Below are 17889 nucleotides of genomic sequence, written 5' to 3' on the forward strand. Positions count from 1 at the left end.
TTCATGGTCAGGAAACATAACCATCTTTGATTAACGAGCTGGTCAAGTAGAGGCATACTAGTGACACTCTGTTGGTCTATGTATTCACACATGTATTATGTTTCCGGTTAATACAATTCTAGCATGAATAATAAACATTTATCATGATATAAGGAAATAAATAATAACTTTATTATTGCCTCTAGGGCATATTTCCTTCAGGAAGGTCCATACTCTTCGCGTCATCGGAGTGGTATCGATAGCAGTGTTCTTAGGCACTTCTCGACATCATGGGAGTAGTTTTGATACCGGTGTCCTTAGGTGCTACTCAACATCATGTGTTGTGTAAGCAAGATTTCAGTTGTGTGGCTAGGTCGACATCAGGCCCTTGTTGTGTTTTGTTTTGTGATGATTGCTCGACATGTGGTGGCAGATTGGCATCATCGGTGACTTCAGTTAGATGGTAGTACGACCAAACGCGATCGCCTTCTCTCCCTCATCATGAAATGACTTTAATAACATTGAAAAAATATACATAGTTAGATAATATTAAAGAGGACTGTAAATGATGGTACAACGTACAAGGGGTACCTCGCATGGTAGGAAGTCGGCCTACCAGGACGTACGTGGTGTGGACTGCCGATAGTCCTCCTTCTAGAAAATTCATCAACTTGGCGAGCAAGGTGAGATCTATCCGAGCTCTTAGGTCAGTCGTAACTGACTATAACACCTATAAATCCCAGGCCTCATCCATGTTTCTAAGGCAAGGTAAAGGCTAGTTTAGAGGCATCCAAGCTCCAGATCTTGGGTTTTCATCCTGAAGAATAATTCTGAACAAACTCCTGGCAATGCCTCTAACAAGGGTATGATGTGGAACATCACCATTGTCAGGAACAACTAGTGTAGATAAGACCTAAGGGCCAGATCATTGTCAGCAATCACTAGTGTAGATAAGACCTAAAGCTTTCACTCCGGAGCTCTAGACCATGTGCTTAAAAGCACCACCAAACTAAAGTCACCCTGTATTGACGCCCCTGTTTTTATGAAGAAGTCACTGTTCCAAGCCAAAGCATCACGCCTTGACAACCATACACGTTCATATCCCTAATGTGGATACCATCACAAACATGACATATAATACCATTAAATATATGCCACATAATATCCTTTGTTGATGCTTCGACATTTGTCGCATCCTCACCAATGTTCCAACAACATTAGCAAATTGTGTAGTTTGAGGCCCAAAAGGTTGACCAATAGTGATGCAAATGGGCAGGCTACCGGGCAAATACCATAGTATCAATGTAGTGTTAATTTTATACACAAGTGATGAGTAAATTTTAATATAATGGACGAGTTCCGCAGGATGAAGCGGCACCCTGATTTCTCTTGAACTAGACTAGAAGCATGTCTTAATGATGCACCTTCATTCTTCTCAGAAGTAGGGAGATTAGCTAGCAATATCCAAAGAACCAATGGGACGATAACTGACATGGTTGATTTCGATGTATTTGGCAGCCATCGGTACGCATCTGGAGGCGGCGTCACACACTTGTCGCCATTGAAGTACACTCTTCCTGGAAAGGCCCATCCTGCCCGCAAGGTGAATGCCGACGGGTCCTTCAGGAATAGTAGCTCAAACTGAACATATTCATCAGGTCCAGCAGTCAAGAGGTAATCATTGCAGTGCCTGATGCCCCATAGCAGAGTGGTGTCATCTGCGATAAGAGGATTTCTCAATAGCCGAAAAAAATTCACACAAGAAATATCAAGTGTCCAGGGATGAGGTGCTCACGCATAAGTCCATAAGGGTTCAGAGCAAGCTGATAATGCTAGTCAAGCTGTTGAAATTATGCTGCTGAGCTATAAGGTTCTACTGCGAGTAATTCATCCGGTAGTTGAAGTTTGTCACTGTGATCTTGGCTCTCCAGTACACACTTACACCTTGTAGTTAGCCTTCACATGCCAATGAACTCTTATTGGGCACATATGAGTAGTGCATTGGACTAGAGGTGTCAAGCCATTCTTGTCTTGACCATTCATGACAGAACTAAGATAAGGTGAGTTTCCCCGAAAGGGTGCAGCATCCACTGTCAGATTGTTAGGGATAATATTTGAGAGTTAGAGATAAATATCTATTAGAGATATTAGAGATAAAATAGGTTTAAACAACCTTGCCTTGTACTCCAAGACTATCCCTCTCTCATGTGTTGTATATACAGATCAATAAAACACACAACAACACAAATAGCCATCATATAATTTCCACATGGTATAAGAGCCATTAGACTAACGTCATCGATCCTTGGTCACAATCACACCTTCCGCGGCGCGCCGCCCTGGAGAGATTAATCTCTTCTTCCCGGGGCGCTGCAACCGATCCATAGATTAGATTAGATCAATTTCAAAATTTTCAGTTTTATAGATTAGATCCAATTTAGCCACTAATAGATCCCAGGATCAGGGCTAATTCCTGTGAAAAGTTGTGCAGAATCGGCATCAGGTTAATGTACATGGTTGTGCGTCCCTACGGCAACGCACGGGGCACGAGGTGGACATCCGCGTTGCTAAAGGCCAGTTCGTCTGCACCGACCAGGGACGACGACGTGCGCATGAGCTCTACATCGACAATCCGTCCAGCCGTGCGCCGCACGGCGGCAGTCCATCGCCAAGAGCCCGCGGCATTATCGACTCCATAGCCCATGCATGCATCGAGCAGCAAAAACACGGTCGTGTGCACATGCATACGTGTGTGGAAGCACTCGCCACAGGACTGACTCGCCATGATGAACATGCTCTATCTCTGAACCGGTCAGCTTCGCTGATCGCAATTGCGTCGCCCCCGCGGGCGACCGACCGCACTTCCCCCTTCCTTCGCGAGCGCTCCCCTCTCTCCTCCATCTCCCCGCCACTGTAGCCGGCGCCCGCCATGGGCCTGGCCCGGGCGACGCTGGCGGCGGCGGCCCCTGGCCTTTCCCCTTTCAGGGTTCCTCCAGCACGGGACGGAGCGGCTCTGAGCGGCCCCTGGCCTTTCCCCTTTCAGGGTTCCTCCAGCACGGGACGGAGCGGCTCTGAGCGGTGCCTTCAGGCGGCGGCGGTCCTGCGCGGCGGCGACCCCGCTGCGGGCGGTGGTGTCATCATTGGCAGTGGGGCAGCGCGGCATCACGGGCTAGCGACGCCTGCTTGGCCCAGATCTGGCTCTTCGGGCCCCATATGGGTCTGGGCGAGCCAGCGGCTGGCGTGGCGTCGGCGTGGCTCTCGGGAGGCAGTGGCGGTGCTTCGGGCTGGTGGTGGGTGGCGGCTCGGTTGCTAGTGTGCAGCAGCGCGGTGGTCGAGGTTTGCGGTCCCGTTATGGGCCCGGCCAGGCCTAGGTGGCCTGGTTTGCCTCGGCTGCGGCGACTAGTCGTCAATCCGCGTCCGTGCTGGAGGCAGTGGCCTTCAACGCGACGGCGGTTGAGGCCGTTCCCTTCTGATCGGCTTCGGCGCTTCAGTCTGTGCCAGCTGGGCGCTTCTTGCCTCTGCTCTCTTGACCTTGTGGTGTTGTTCGCAGCGGGATAGTGTGGATGGGTCCAAGACCGTGGTGGCGCGTGCTTGCGGGTGGCAAGATGGTGGCATGGCTTTGTTCTAGTGGGTGTCGGGGCATTGAGGTGTGGGAGAAATCCCTGTCGGTTCATCCGGCTCCGACCCGGTGACGCCGGTGGGTGCCACCATTCCTTCCTGAAGGGCGCCGGTGCTACCCTTCCCCCGGTCCCCTCTACGTGCTGGGGGAAACCCTAGGACTTGTCTGGGCAACAGCGTTGTTGGTGTCGCATTCGTGTTGTCTGGTATGCGGTGGTCCGGTGCCATGGCGACTGGTGGGACGTAGATGGAGGGCACAGCGGTGGCGGACCATCCGTGCTTGTCGAGCTAGCTGCCGTTGTTGGCATTTTTCTTCTTCTTCTTTCTTTTAGGCTTGATGTGTCGTTCGTCCCGGCAGCTACCTTGTGATCGATTGTTCGTGCTTTATAATATAAAGTGCGGGGAATCCTATTTCGTCATGAACATGCATACGAGCATGGCATGAGTTCTGGACTCCAGCCACGACTCTTCTGCAGGGTCGACCGGCAACGCGGACGCCGGACTGCCGTGCATACGTGCATGGCATGAGCCGTGGACTCCAGCCACGGCCCTTCTGCAGGGTCGACCGGCGTTGTGCGGACACGCGCGTCCGATCACGGGAGGGCGTCGCTCTCATGTAGAGATTTCGATCCGATCTACAGTGGTCCTCAGGCTTATGCGCCAGAGTCCGTTCCACAAGATCCGCAGCTACCCCAAACGTACATGGCGGCTACACGTCCGACTTCACCAGGCCGAGGCAGGACCAAGGCCAACAACAATTCTTCACCGAGCCGAACGACTACACCGACCGATCTGCACCACACCAAACCGATCTACACCGACCCGCGCCACAGCACCGAGCCGTATGACTACATCGCCCAAGAAAAGAAAAAACTTGGTCGAATACATCTACGAGAAGCTAGCACCACATGCACCATCCACATGCTAGGCCAGTGTGGAAAGCTATGCAATTCTTCGTCGACTTGTCCAGCGCGACACAGTATCGACACTTCATCTCCACGAGAGACGCCTTGAAGCGACACATTATCGTCGGCACGCCACTGCGACGCCATCGCTGACACTTATCGCCAAGGTCTTCATCACCATCATCGTCAACACACCGCCGTCACCCCGTACACAAGATGGACACCTAGCGTCCTCTTACAGACTTTTCTGCAAGACACGACCATGACGATGGCAATGACCGCGTCACGACGATGGCATCGACCGCGTCATCCACGACTGCATCGACACGGCGTCACTATAGTGACGTCCCCTACACGGCCACACGGCTCTGGCAAAACCAATGTGTGCTCGGTGGGTTTCCTTCGGTCTTGGCAAAACCGGTGGACTCATCGCCGATGGCACCTTCTGACATCCGCAAGGTGCATCGTCCATGACTGTAGCTCCGTCATCTATAACATAGCGCATTTTTTCCGCCTAAGGCTTTGTGCGGCTCTATCATCCATGATGACTACACCATCGACCATGATTTTCTCGACCACTACTACATCACCATGATCATCTACTTTGACATTGACATTAATGACTTGGTCTATAGCAACTCATCAACAACAACTCCAGTCAACAGCGTCTGTGACTGCGGGAGAGAATAGAGGATAGGCAAGGAAGGCACCAGAAGATGACGCGGTCACCGCCCTAGGTGCCGACGCAGTTGATGATGGCGCATCGAAGAAGAAGCAGACAGAAGCACAAGACTTCAAGTTCAGTCGCAGTCGTTCGCTTCACTCTAGATACGACTAGGGGGGATGTTAGAGATAATATTGGAGAGTAAAATATAAATATCTATTAGAGATATTAGAGATAAAATAGGTTTAAAAAAACCTTGTCTTGTACTTCAAGCCTACACCTCTCTCATGTACTCTATGTATACCCCTACGAGGGTCAGATCAATACAACACACAAGAACATAAATAGCCATCATATAATTTCCACACAGATAACTAAACAATAAGTTGGCTCTTCATTCTACTTTATTATTTGGGCTATGTCAAATGTAACTTACTCTACACAGGTTCCTGGTTTTGTACTGTTATCTTGGCAGCCACATGAGCATTTGGGGCAGGTAACAAGCATGTCGCTGTAAAACGCTGAGCGGGATAAACAGCAAGTAGGAGACCTCAGAGTGCGGAACTTTGAGTAGGTACTGTCACAGTCCAGGACTGCAAAATAAAACAAACAGTCAGATATGCATGCTTGTTACGGGATATTCTTTCCATGCATCAAGATATTAGACAATGGTTTACTGTGGGCTTGAGTTTTTCCCCTTCCATCTGGTGTAGTGAACTTTGTAGTTCATCGAACTTGGTTGCGGGTCCAGAGGTATACCCTGGACCAGGGGCCTTCGGAGTGAAATTCGTAGGCAACTCCAGCGTCTTGGTTGTGGTCCTTGATCGACCAACTGAAACTTCAAAGGAGGCCACAACATTAGGAGGGTCCTATGCCAGTGAGTTGAGGACTCCAATATTTGCTCACACAATGGCAAAGGGATTTGTAGAATTACCAATCTCTAGTCTTACACAGTTCAAAAAAAGAAAGCTCTGGTCTTACAGAGGTAGGGAAAAGAAGAGAGGACATTTGGTTGCTAGCAGTGGCAGAGCTTCATGGGGGGCAAAGGGGGCCATTGCCCCCCACCCTCCCTACTCTAGAAAAACTATCCCTAATTATTAGGTTTGAATATCAATTATTTCTCAGAGTTCATTCATAATTTATGTTCTTCGCCCCCTCAACTCTGATAAGCCCCCTCAAGATTCGTATCAAGCTCCACCATTGGTTGCTAGGTTTATAGCAGGCCTAAAAAACAACTAGAGCGAAGAATGTTGTTGACCTGATGAAACAAGAAGACAAGCCAGGGCAAACAGGTGCAATGCAGGAGACATGGTTCTCGTGCTCAATAACCGGATTCGTGATGAAGAAGCAAGAGCACGGGAGGAACTTGTTTTTTTTTAAACAGAGGCAAAAGACTACTCTCGCAGCATGATGATGCTTAGATGCCTAGCCCCCGCGGTGAGCCACGTCTTGGCCTCCTCATAGATGAGTTTTAGAATGTAGTATGGCAGCGTCGATTTCTTCCGAAAGACTAGCGTTTCTCTCATTCTAGATGACCCAACATACAAGCATGGTAAGTGAGGCCATGGCCTTCCTATTTGTTGTATTTGGTTTTGAACTTGTGAACAGAGACATCCGGGAGGAAGAGAACGAGGAGGGGAAAGTTGTGGGCTGAGGACTTTGCCACTTTAGGCGTTGGGGATTAAATCGTTCATACTCTAGTCGGGGATTAAATCGTTCATACTGCAGGGTTAAAATGCGTTGCTCCCGGTAAAAACGAGTAGGTGTTCATACTCTAGGGTTCGATACTTCGATTGCCATATTACACTAAAACAGAAGTGCTCAGTGAACATGCCGAGGAACCCGAGATATCGTCGTCCACAAGTTTAAGGCAGAGGACCATCAGGCACTTACAAAAAGACAGCCATGTAATGACAAACTGAAGAATTCTTTTCAGTCCAACAGCATGCGCATCGATTGCCAAGTTTAGTTTTGACAATAGGGTCGGACGGTCTTCTTTACTCCAGTGTTCCGACATGCATGGCGTATTCTGTAATGAATGATTGTAAGCACATTTTAAGCTGATTAATATATGAGGTTGTTTTTTTATATAAAAAACAGCATGCACATCGACGTCCTCCCTTCCCTTGTTCTTGGTCTTGCTTTATTTCCACGAGCGGCAGGGTGGACGGACGACAGCATAAGAAGCTGTGTTGTCCACCGCACAACGAAGAGGAGGAGACGAGGTGGCAGGGAGGAGAGAGAGGAAGTGTGACAAGATATTTTCTAGGCCTCACTTCATCGCCCGAACGACGCGCATCTTAGTAACCGTAACAAGTAATTGATTCACCGGATCTTAGATAATGAGGCCCATTTGGCAGCTACTCCTGAAAGAAATGTGAATTAAAAAAGAGTGAACGGTTCACCACGCGCCTGCAGCCAAAATGGAGCCACAGGAAAAGAATCGAGCGGCCGAACGAGCGTAGCGCACCAGGATGCATCCGGATGGTGGGTAGTCTAGCCAGATTTATAGGTTAGATGAGGTTTTGAGTTTTCCGGAATTCTCCCTTGGATCGACACGCACAAGCTTATACTAAACGACTAAAATCCAAGCGAACCAATCTGTAGTTGGATGATTAGAGAGACAGTGGTATCCCTAGCTGACCGGGGTTCAAGTCTTGGTACTCGCATTATTTTTAGATTTATTTTAGGATTTTCGACGATACGTTTTCAGTGGGAGGAGACGTTTATGTCGACGACGAGGCGCCTACGGTGACTTCGTAAATTTTAAGATGACATGTTGGCTCTGTATCTCGGAGGTACTCATAGAGGTAGGATATGTGTGTGCGTTCATAGAGAGAGTGTATGCGTGTATGTATGAACGCTTGTATTTGTACTTACATGCTAAAAAAATGACTAAAAATCCACGCATGGAACGACCGATATGTTGGCTAAATTCCGTATGTGGAACACGTCCAGCTTGAACCACTTTTGACTAAATAAATTCCTATGTCCATGGAACGCCTTGCTTGAACGACTTTGGACTAAATTCCGTATGTGGAACGTCTGGGTAAAGCAACAGAATTTCTATGGCCAAGATCTACTAAAATCTACTGCTAGATTTGAAAGAAAATTCAAGAGTCCGATGATTACAGCTTGACAACGGAGTCCCATGACCGAGGCAATCTGTTGGGAGTATAACCAGCTAGCATTCTCATCGGTCGATATAAACCCAGAGCGCCAGTGTACTACCAGACACCGCTAGCAAAAGCTAGCAAAGCTACTACTAGAACGAACAGTGACATGGAGCTGGTATTCTCTGATGAAGCGCTGGCCATTGTCGTCCCCATAGCTGCCTACTGGGTCTACTCCGGCATGTACATGGCGCTTGGACACTCCATGGACGAGTACAGGCTACACCCAAGGGAGGAGGAGCGCAGCAAGAACCTCGTGCCCAAGCGCGACGTCGTCAAGGGCGTCCTCCTCCAGCAGCTCCTGCAGGCCGCCGTCGCCGCCGCCATTTTCACGGTATGTGAGAACTCTGCACACATGAAAGCACCTGCAGACATTCATAACATATAGTGTACGTACGTACGCACAGCTTGGAGGCGAAAGCACCGCGACGGCCGCCGGCGAAGCACCGCAGCGGACGACCTGGGCAACGTGCCTGACGGTAGCGATGCAGATCGCGGTGGGCATGGCCGTGCTGGACGGGTGGCAGTACGCGTGGCACCGATGCATGCACCTCAACAAGTTCTTGTACCGGCACGTCCACTCGTGGCACCACCGCCTGGTCGTGCCCTACGCCTTCGGCGCGCAGTACAACCACCCCGTGGAGGGCCTCCTCCTCGACACCGTCGGCGGGGCGCTCGCCTTCCTCGCCTCCGGTATGTCGCCCCGTGTCTCCATCTTCTTCTTCACGCTCTGTACCGTCAAGGGCGTGGACGACCACTGCGGCCTGTGGCTGCCGGGGAACGTGTTCCGCCTCTGCTTCTGGAACAACACGGCGTACCACGACGTCCACCATCAGCCTCGCGCTGGCAGATACAACTTCTCGCAGCCCTTCTTTGTGACATGGGACAAGGTGTTTGGGACGCACATGCCCTATGTGGTCGAGCACAGGCCCCAAGGAGGCCTCCACGTGCGGCCCATGGAAGCCCTTAGCTAAGCATATTGTGTTTCCAGATATGACTGTATGTCAAAAAAGTATTTATCCTTCCCTCATGCAACCAGGATGCTACTATACATCAGAAATTGATATCCCAAAAAAAGTTCATATATATAGGAGCATGTGCATTTCCTGTCGGCGGTGGTTTGTAATATCTGTCATTCGAGGATCTAAGCAATTTCTTCTTGATCAAAATGGCATGCTTCAAGGCCTGGCAGTGAAAAGAATCGATACATTTCAATCGCAATAAGCTGCATCAAAACTAACACCTTGATTTTCTGTACAACATGCAGCACCACATCAGACTAGATAGTAAAGCTTCATCTTCTGCGAGCTTCTATTTGGAGATCTGTCTTTACAAAAGTTAGAAAACATCTGCTTCGTTTGTGCTAACCGGATTTTAAAAAAAAGTACTAGGCTAATATTCATAGGCAAGTTGTGTCATGTGTGAAACTCTGGCATGCAGCAGAAAGAAATCAGTGTTGCAATTCAGATTACCTTGTCGGCTTGTCGCTACATGAATGTAGAACATGTTATTTATATGTTTTTAAGAGTGTACCCCAGATCCGAGTATATAAGATCGAGAGAAAGAATGAAATCTCAGGAGCATCTATCTGAAGGAAACCATCGTTTATACGAAATTGGTGTATTCCATTAAATCGAAAGAGTTCTTTTCTTTTTTTGAAAAACGAAAGATCACAGTAAGAAAGCAGAGAAGTAAATAAGAGAAGATGCAGACCAAGAAACATAAATATGTGATCAGACAGTATCAAAACATGTTCCAGGTTGGAAGGCAAGTCCAGTAAATCTTTGTTGTTCAGCATACAGGATTAATACCCAACCAAACTATTAGCTGAATGCAGTACAATATAGAGATTACATCTATTTTTGTAAGGGATACTAAATAGTAAACACACCAGTTGACAAGGCATGCTCAAGACCAGGCAAAACTCCACGCTGAGAGCAAAGATGATGGTTCACTCGCTGACACCATACACCAAACTGGGTAGCACCCAGAAGCTCTCCAGCTGCTTGCTTTTGCGTCCGAGAATGTATGAAATGGGATGGGATCTCCTGGACATTAACTGACCAAGCTCTACCTCAATCCAAGGTCCGTTGGAATCTTTGGATCTGCTCGGAACGTAAATGAAATTACTCTTCCCGCCCCATCTTTCAGGGTTCAAGCAAGAAAATGTAGAGGTCCTCCTATCAAGGCTAAGAAAGAGAGCCCAATTTCCCAACTTCTTCATCTTCGCCCACTTAGCGGGTCTGACTGATAAGTCCAGGCGGTAGGCTTGAAAGCAGAATTTGAGATCATGTATTGAGAGGTCAACCTTGAGAAGCATGTCACCACAGACCACCAACCATGGTTTTTTAAGCAAGCCAGCGAACATGTCCTCTCCCCACACAACTGGTAGTTCCGGCATGCTAAGCTGAGGTGCCAAGGAAATGGTATTGAGCTTTATAAGAGAGTCCATGGCCAACATCTGACCTTTCAAGGACACAATTTGATGAATGCGTCCAGCAACGAGAGGGTGCACCGTCCAGGTCTTTGTTCCAACTTGCCACCGGAACATATACTTTCTCGAGAAAAGGAGGAGGCACGAGTTGGGCGAACTGAGAGGAGCCGTAATGACGCCATAGTAGATTTTAGAGTTGTCACTGCGTCGAAATTTACGGGGCTTCACCATAGTACTAGTGTACACATCGACAAGGAAGCATTGTTCCTCACAGTACAAGATCAAATACCCATCTGAGCAGCCCAAATAGCGCACATAATATGGAGTATGTCGGGGTGCTGAACAACGAAGGGATAAATTTGTCTTCGCAGGATCACGAAGCTGCCATTTGTAGTTAGATAAAGGGTTGTAGCAGGAATTGGAGTCGCCCATATGCCGACGAGCATAATGAAGGCCTGTGTTGACAAAGAGAGGTGGGAAGGAGAAGTGATATATGGGTGGGAAGGAAGAAATTGTAGCACGCCAAGAGCGGCAGGTGCTATTAACAGCAAGGAAGTCATGGAATGAGCTAAAGAGGACAATGATTAGGTGAAGCAGGCTGTCCGCAAGATCTGCCCAAACTTGTCGTCCAGATGAGTCTGAGTCGTTTGAGCCCAAGCCATGGCAAAAAAAAAATAGATGGCTTCTCTACAACGGCAACTTCTCTGTCATACAGAAAATTCGAAAAGAAAGATCAGAATCAAGAAATCCAAGATCAGACTAGTGTTTTAAATAGCGGGCTATAGCATATAGCGGCAACCTTTAAAAAAAGCTATAGCGGGCTATAGCAAGGCTATAGCGGCAAATTGTACATGAAATCATTTAGCGGCAACATGCTCAAACAGCTATAGCAGAGCTATAGCGGGGCTATAGCCGGCTATTTAAAACTATGAATCAGAGACATAACTACTACATTACTACAGACTAAGGCAAACAAAGATGCTCATCTTAGTGAGCATCAACTTTTTCCGCAATAAGATGTATACAAGCTACAATAAGCTACAGCAAAACCAGGGCCGGCCCATAGGCCGGGGCAACGGGGCGACCGCCCTGGCCCCTGGGAGGTAGGGGACCCGGCCCATGTATTAGTATAGTATATGTATTAGGAAAAAAATATGAAAGAATCAATCGCTTCGCTAGGCTGCTGCATGTCTCCAGTCTCCTCGGCTCCTCCCCAAATTCTCCACCCCGGAGAACAGCGCCGCCGCTCCCACGTACTTCCAGATTTGAGGCTCCACTCCCGTGCATCCATTAATGGAGTTCAACGGTGCTATTCCCTTCCTCAATCATCTCTCTCAGCATTCTCAACGCTCCCCACAAAGTAGACGTTTGAGCCATCACCGGATCAGAGATGGTACATCCACCTCCTTCCCCTAATCATGTACTCTTTTGATTCGCTGTTAAATAGCCCGGCTCTCCGCCTACGATTGCTCCATTTGACATCTCCAATTCTTCTCTTCCTAGTTCCTACTCTTCTGTTGCCTGTTCTTCAAAGCTTCATTGGATCCAGGGATGAGAAGATGGGACCGGGAACGAGTGTTGCAGCCTTGCAGATCTGGGAAGCTACATCGACAATTCGACATCAAGCCATGCATATGCCCATATTCAGGTGCTTTTGTTTCCTGTATTGGCTGTTTTTCTATGATTGTTTGGTGACTTGTCTTCTAAAAAATGTTTATCAGTGAGAAAAGGAAGTGAAAAAATTAGCGAGATACTAGTTGGATCTCAGAAAGGTTCAATTGACATTTTTTTTAGAACCGGTAGTTTTTCGAAGAACTTAAAGTGTTCAGAAGTATATTTGGCTTCTTGGCTCAAAAGACTTGAAGTTATTGAATGATATTAAATTACGCAAATGTTGTGCTAAATTTGTAGAAACACTTTCTGATAGTTATGCTGAATTAGATGATCTCTTCTCGAAATTACAACTACGGCAAATGACTTCAACAGAATCTGATGTGCCATTGCGTGCTATGGAGATTTTTGAGTTTGTTGGAGACATTGACAAGGTTTTCATACTTAGAAGAGCGAGATGATGGTCTCTTTGTGGCACTTAGATGAGCGATCTTTTGTAGAACTATATTTTTTCCATACTATTATGATGTAGTTCTCTGGACCGTTACAAATAAATAATCTGTGGTATGTGTTTTTTAGTTCAAAGACCATCATATGCTACGTACTGAATTGCTTTCGAAATACAATATATTCTGAATTTTTATTTGTCCATAAGGGCCCCGTTTTGTCGTCTTGCCTCAGGGCCCCAAATATGTATGGACCGGCCCTGAGCAAAACAACCAACAACTTCATGAGTACAACAGCATAATATGTGCATATCTCTAGTTCACCCAACAGGGGGAGATTCATAATTTACTGACTTGAGCATCAGAGCATCTCCAACAGCCGCGCTATATAAGCGCCGCGCCCGAAATTTGTAGTTTTTAGCGCGCGCGCAACCGCTAAGCGAGCTCCAGCGGAGGCTCAATAACCGCGCGCGGGGCATAAATAGTTCAGCGCGCAGTCCGAAACACCATCGCGCGCCGTTTATTTGGTGCACACGCTTCCGCGCCGCACACTCGAGCGCTCGTGCCGAACTCTCTCCGCCGCGCCACTTTTACCCCGCCCGTGCCGCCGCCGGCGAATTGGCCCATGGACGGCCGCGCCAGCACCCCCTCATCGCTTCCTACACCCGTGACCCCTCCACCGCTGCCGCCGCAAGCCCTTGCGCGGGGAGCTTTGGCTTCGCCTCCGCCGGTGCTCCTCCAAGCACCGGTATCGTTTGTTTGAACTTTTGTCATGAACTTCATTCGGATTTTGAACTTGGTTGGATTATGTTGTCGCCAGAAATTTGAACTTTTATGTCATGAACTTGTTTGGGTGATTTTAAACTATGCCATGTCTTTGTTTTCATGTTTCAAATATCATCATCGTCTCCAAAATGCACATATGGCAAGCGCCGGCTGCTCGTGTGCGCTACAGTTTAGTGCGTCTGTTGGAGCGGATCGCGCGCGCTAAATTTTGCAGCGGCCGCTGGAGCAAGCGCTCCTCGCCGCGTAAAAAGTCACGAACAGCGCGCTGCAAATGCTTTTTTAACACGCCGCACGTTGCGCGGTTGTTGGAGATGCTCTCAGTATTGTCGAAAAAAAATAGCATACCAAGTAGTGAGAGTATCATACTCGCAACAAATCTTTTCATCGCATAATTATTGGTTTTGGTCGACCCCTCCTTCTGCACATAATTTTTGGTAACTAGCTATCCAATTTCCAAGTGTTTTTGAGATCGAGAACACCAAGCACCAGCAAAATTCTTTCGGAAAAATACTAGCAAAATTCTTTCGGGTCAGATGAACAGGAGGTCCAATCGCACAATTCGACTACATAATTTCGGGGCATGCCGGGCAGCATCGATCATTCATGGCCGCCATCAACCACCAGATCACGAACTTGCATCAGGAAGAGGAGAAACACAGGGTTAGGGTTCTGCAGACCTAGGGGGCAGAGCGGCGGGCGCCGGCGGCGGCGAGAGCATTGTCTCCAGTGGCTCTGGGTTTCCGGTCCTGAAAAACTCAAGCCAGTCTATGTCCGCGTTTCCCCATCGGATGCGCCGCGACGAAAGGACGGACGGAGAAGGAATCCGCGGCGCCGGAGATGCCGATGTGTACGCGGGCCCGGTTTTTTTCCGGCTGAAACGAGCCTGCTTGGCCCGGCCCATCACAGCCCAGCTTACCCGTGTGCTTTCAGTAGTAGTTCGGCCAAAAAATTTGTTCAGAGGATTAGTGTAAAATTCTCTGAAAAATCATAGAGTGGCGATTTTCTTTTCCTCCTTATATCACATAATTAAAGACATGCATGCACACAAGACGAAATCACTGACCTTCTCGGCGATCTTTGTCACAAACTAAACTCGATATGAAAGTATTTCACGATCTGACCCTTTTAGAAACGTCATAGACCTCGGCGTTTAAAAACGCCGAGGTATCTCGCGTTGCTTCTCCATAAGGAAACGCCAACCGCTTGACGTTTCTGTCCTATATGGAAACGACATTGCCTTTGGCGTTTCATATGTGGCAACAGGTGATGGTCTGGACTGGAGGGATGGAGGATGGGATTGAGCAGCGGCAGCAGGTGATCGTCTGGCCGGCCCAGCTCAGGCCGTCGTCGTCGTGGCGCGCGGCGGCAGCTTTTCTCCTTGCCCGGCCGCACTGTCGCTGACACCGCGCACGCTAGCTCCATCTCGCATGCATGCAGCCAGCTGCCAGTTGCGTACGTCTATGGATAGAGCTAGATGCCGTGGCTGGCTGCACGAATTCATCCTCTTGCCGCCTCCCTCCCTCGCTCTGCCGCAGATAGATAGATTTCGTGGGCGCCCAGCCCAACAGGCAGCAGCTAGCAGGTCGGCCGTGCATGTCTGTGTTTGCACACGAACACGTCACCGTATGATGAAGTCATGTACCTACAGTAGGGACACGGACCCGTCCTAAAGAGCCTTACCATAGGACATCCTTAGAGGAGGTCACCTTTCAAACAACTTGAATATATCCCACTCGACGGGTTGAAGACACTCGACCAAGAAGCTGTCACTCGACCAAGAAGCCAACCACTCGACTGCCAGAAGACCTCAAGCCACTTCGCAGGCAAACGGTCGGCTATTAAGTAGTCTTTATGATTATTATGACACTTTATTAGGGACGTTATCTGTAACGCCCACCTTAAATGTACCTTAAACCCTGCATTACTGAAGGCAGGAGAGGGCTGGCGAACTCTATATAAGCCACCCCCCTCCTCAGTATCAGGGGTTCGCACCCCTGTCATTGTGCACACGCATAATTCAATCGACCGCCTCCGGGCACCGAGACGTAGGGCTGTTACTTCCTCAGAGAAGGGCCTGAACTCGTAAACATTGCGTGCTTACAACTTCCCAATAGCTAAGGTCTAGCCTCTTCATACACACCCCGTACCTCACTGTCAGACTTAGAACCACGACAGTTGGCGCCCACCGCGGGGCATTAGTCTTAGCGCCTAATTGGAGAAGTTGCGATTTTTCTGATCCACTTGATCATGTTTTCCTGCGGAGCTTTGGCGGAGGGCCGCGAGATCCGTCTCGGCGGACTCGCTTTCATCGCCGACGACTCCGCCTGGCTCCAAGAGGCGCCGCTTGACGTCGACGCGCTCCCCGTCCGCGGTGCGACGCACTTCCGCGCGTGCGTCCGTGGCGTCCTCCTGAGGCAGCCATCGACCCCATATCGGTCGACTCCCGTGCCATCTCCCCGTCCTGTCTCCCGCCAGCGCAAGCGCTTGGGTCGGTCGAGGCTCCAGCGGTGGATGAAGCATGCCGCGGCCCGCCAGTCGGCGACCCCGCAAGTCGCTGCAATCGAGCCTGACGAATCCCTCTGCGACCTGTTCGATCTGTCGACTGGCTCCACGGAGACCGCTTCCGAGTGTGACAGCAGCGACCCCTTGGCGGAGGTTCTGGCGGTCGAGGGGACACGCGGTCCCCCTGGATTCCATCGCGCTGATGATGGTGCCGATATGGGCGATCCGTCGCACCCTCACGACGAATACCTCCCCGAGCCTCTTACGTCATTGCAACGGGAGGAGCTTCGTCGCCGGAACATGGACGCGCTCTACACACCTATTGTTGGAGAAACCCCCGAGGCCCGGGCCTTGGAGGACGCGCGCTTGGCTAATCTAGCCGAGCGCACTCGACTGGAGAATCTACAGCGAGCTCTCGACGAGCGGGCGCGTCAGCGGGCTCCCGAGTCCAGTCGACGCCAGCAGGCTCCCGAGTCCAGTCGACGCCAGCAAGCTCCCGAACCCAGTCGACGTCAGCTCTTCCCGCCACCGCAGGTGTACCGAAATCCGGTTCAGAACCTGGCTGCCGCGGCCCGCATAGCGGAGTCAATCCAGCCCTCCCAGTCGGAGGCCGGCAGAGGATTGCTGCAGATCAGAGCATTGCTCCGAGCGGCGGGAAATCAGAATTCCGCCGTCTCTCAGTCGCGGGACAGGATCCACAGTCGATCTGTCGCAACGGAGACCGTCCAGTCGGCTCACAGCCCGAGATCGCCCCCGAGGCGTGAGGGGCATGGAGACCGGCACGATCAGTATAGGAGGAACGAACAATATGATCACCGACCCGACCGTGATGATGGGCGTCGGGTGCCGTCCTCTCCCCCGAGGAGTGGATCATATGCACCTCGGCATCGAGACGACAGGCGCCCCCATAACACTGGGCAGAGGATCCCAGTCGACCCCAGAGACCCAGGCTTTGACGCGAGATCCATCCTCGTTCAAGGTCTGGTGGACAGGAACAGGGCTCATCGAGAGGGCCACAACAGAGATACGCCCACCGGCAGCAGGACACACGCCTCGGGGCCTGAATGTTTCAGTCGGGCCATCAGAGCTGCGGTGATCCCTCCCAACTTCCGGCTGGCGACTGGAATCAGCAAGTTCACCGGTGAGTCCAAGCCTGACACATGGCTCGAGGATTACCGAGTGGCTGTGCAGATTGGCGGCGACAACGATGAGGTGGCCATGAAGCATTTACCCCTCATGTTGGAAGGCTCAGCTAGGGCGTGGCTGAATCAGCTGGCGCCCAGCAGCGTTTACACTTGGGAGGATCTCTCCCGAGTGTTTATCACAACCTTTGAAGGGACATGCAAGCGCCCTGCAGGCCTTACGGAGCTGCGGTCTTGCGTACAGAAGCCGAACGAAACTCTGAGAGAATATATCCAGAGGTGGATCACACTGCACCACTCGGTCGAGAACGTGCCAGACCATCAAGCAGTTTGCGCTTTCAAGGAAGGCGTCAAGTACAGGGAGTTGAATCTGAAGTTTGGCCGGACCGGAGAGATGTCCCTTAATCAGATGATGGAGATTGCCACCAAGTACGCTAATGGAGAAGACGAGGACCGACTCCGAAGTGGCAAACTTAAGTCAGTCGCCCAAGAAACCGGAGGAAACTCCAGTCGGAAGCAGAAGCGGAAGGCCGAGCCAGCCGCCCCGGGGGAGGCCCTGGCTGTGGCTCAGGGAAATTTCAAGGGAAAGCCCAAGGGCACATGGAAGCCCAAGAAGGTTAAAGATCAGG

The 17889-nt window shown here is 50.1% G+C and overlaps 2 protein-coding genes and 1 pseudogene across 3 annotated transcripts; 1 reads left to right on the forward strand and 2 right to left on the reverse strand.

The window, feature by feature from the left end:
- Positions 1-1278: 1278 nt before the first annotated feature.
- Positions 1279-6221, reverse strand: LOC125518292 (COBRA-like protein 1; annotated as a pseudogene).
- A 2227-nt stretch (positions 6222-8448) lies between these two features.
- On the forward strand, positions 8449-9440 carry LOC125525590 (sphinganine C4-monooxygenase 1-like). Of its 2 annotated transcripts, none has more exons than XM_087535910.1 (2): positions 8449-8677; positions 8754-9440. In XM_087535910.1, exons 1-2 carry the CDS (start codon positions 8449-8451, stop codon positions 9311-9313), a joined length of 789 nt encoding a protein of 262 aa, XP_087392036.1. In that variant the 3' UTR covers positions 9314-9440. The 2 variants fall into 2 exon arrangements, with proteins under 2 accessions (XP_087392036.1, XP_087392035.1); XM_087535909.1 differs by having other exon boundaries at positions 8449-8673; positions 8747-9440.
- A 709-nt stretch (positions 9441-10149) lies between these two features.
- On the reverse strand, positions 10150-13613 carry LOC125518303 (uncharacterized). The gene is made up of 2 exons (XM_087531851.1): positions 13425-13613; positions 10150-11460 (listed from the first exon to the last, which is right to left on the reverse strand). Exons 1-2 carry the CDS (start codon positions 13611-13613, stop codon positions 10291-10293), a joined length of 1359 nt encoding a protein of 452 aa, XP_087387977.1. The 3' UTR covers positions 10150-10290.
- Between the last annotated feature and the right edge of the window lie 4276 nt (positions 13614-17889).

This window comes from Triticum urartu, chromosome 7A (assembly GCF_056163025.1).
Source record: "Triticum urartu cultivar PI428250 chromosome 7A, HENAU_Tu73, whole genome shotgun sequence".
Classification (NCBI taxonomy): Eukaryota; Viridiplantae; Streptophyta; class Magnoliopsida; order Poales; family Poaceae; genus Triticum; species Triticum urartu.

Bases quoted from the DNA above. Each gene is read 5' to 3' on its own strand.
- LOC125525590 (XM_087535909.1), top strand. From the start codon at position 8,449: ATGGAGCTGGTATTCTCTGATGAAGCGCTGGCCATTGTCGTCCCCATA. The intron at 8,674-8,746 runs GTATGTGAGAAC...ACGTACGCACAG, and splicing joins TCGCCGCCGCCATTTTCACG to CTTGGAGGCGAAAGCACCGC.
- LOC125518303 (XM_087531851.1), bottom strand. From the start codon at position 13,613: ATGAAGTTCATGACAAAAGTTCAAACAAACGATACCGGTGCTTGGAGG. The intron at 11,461-13,424 runs GTAAAAGTGGCG...TTGCCGTTGTAG, and splicing joins CCGGCGGCGGCACGGGCGGG to AGAAGCCATCTATTTTTTTT.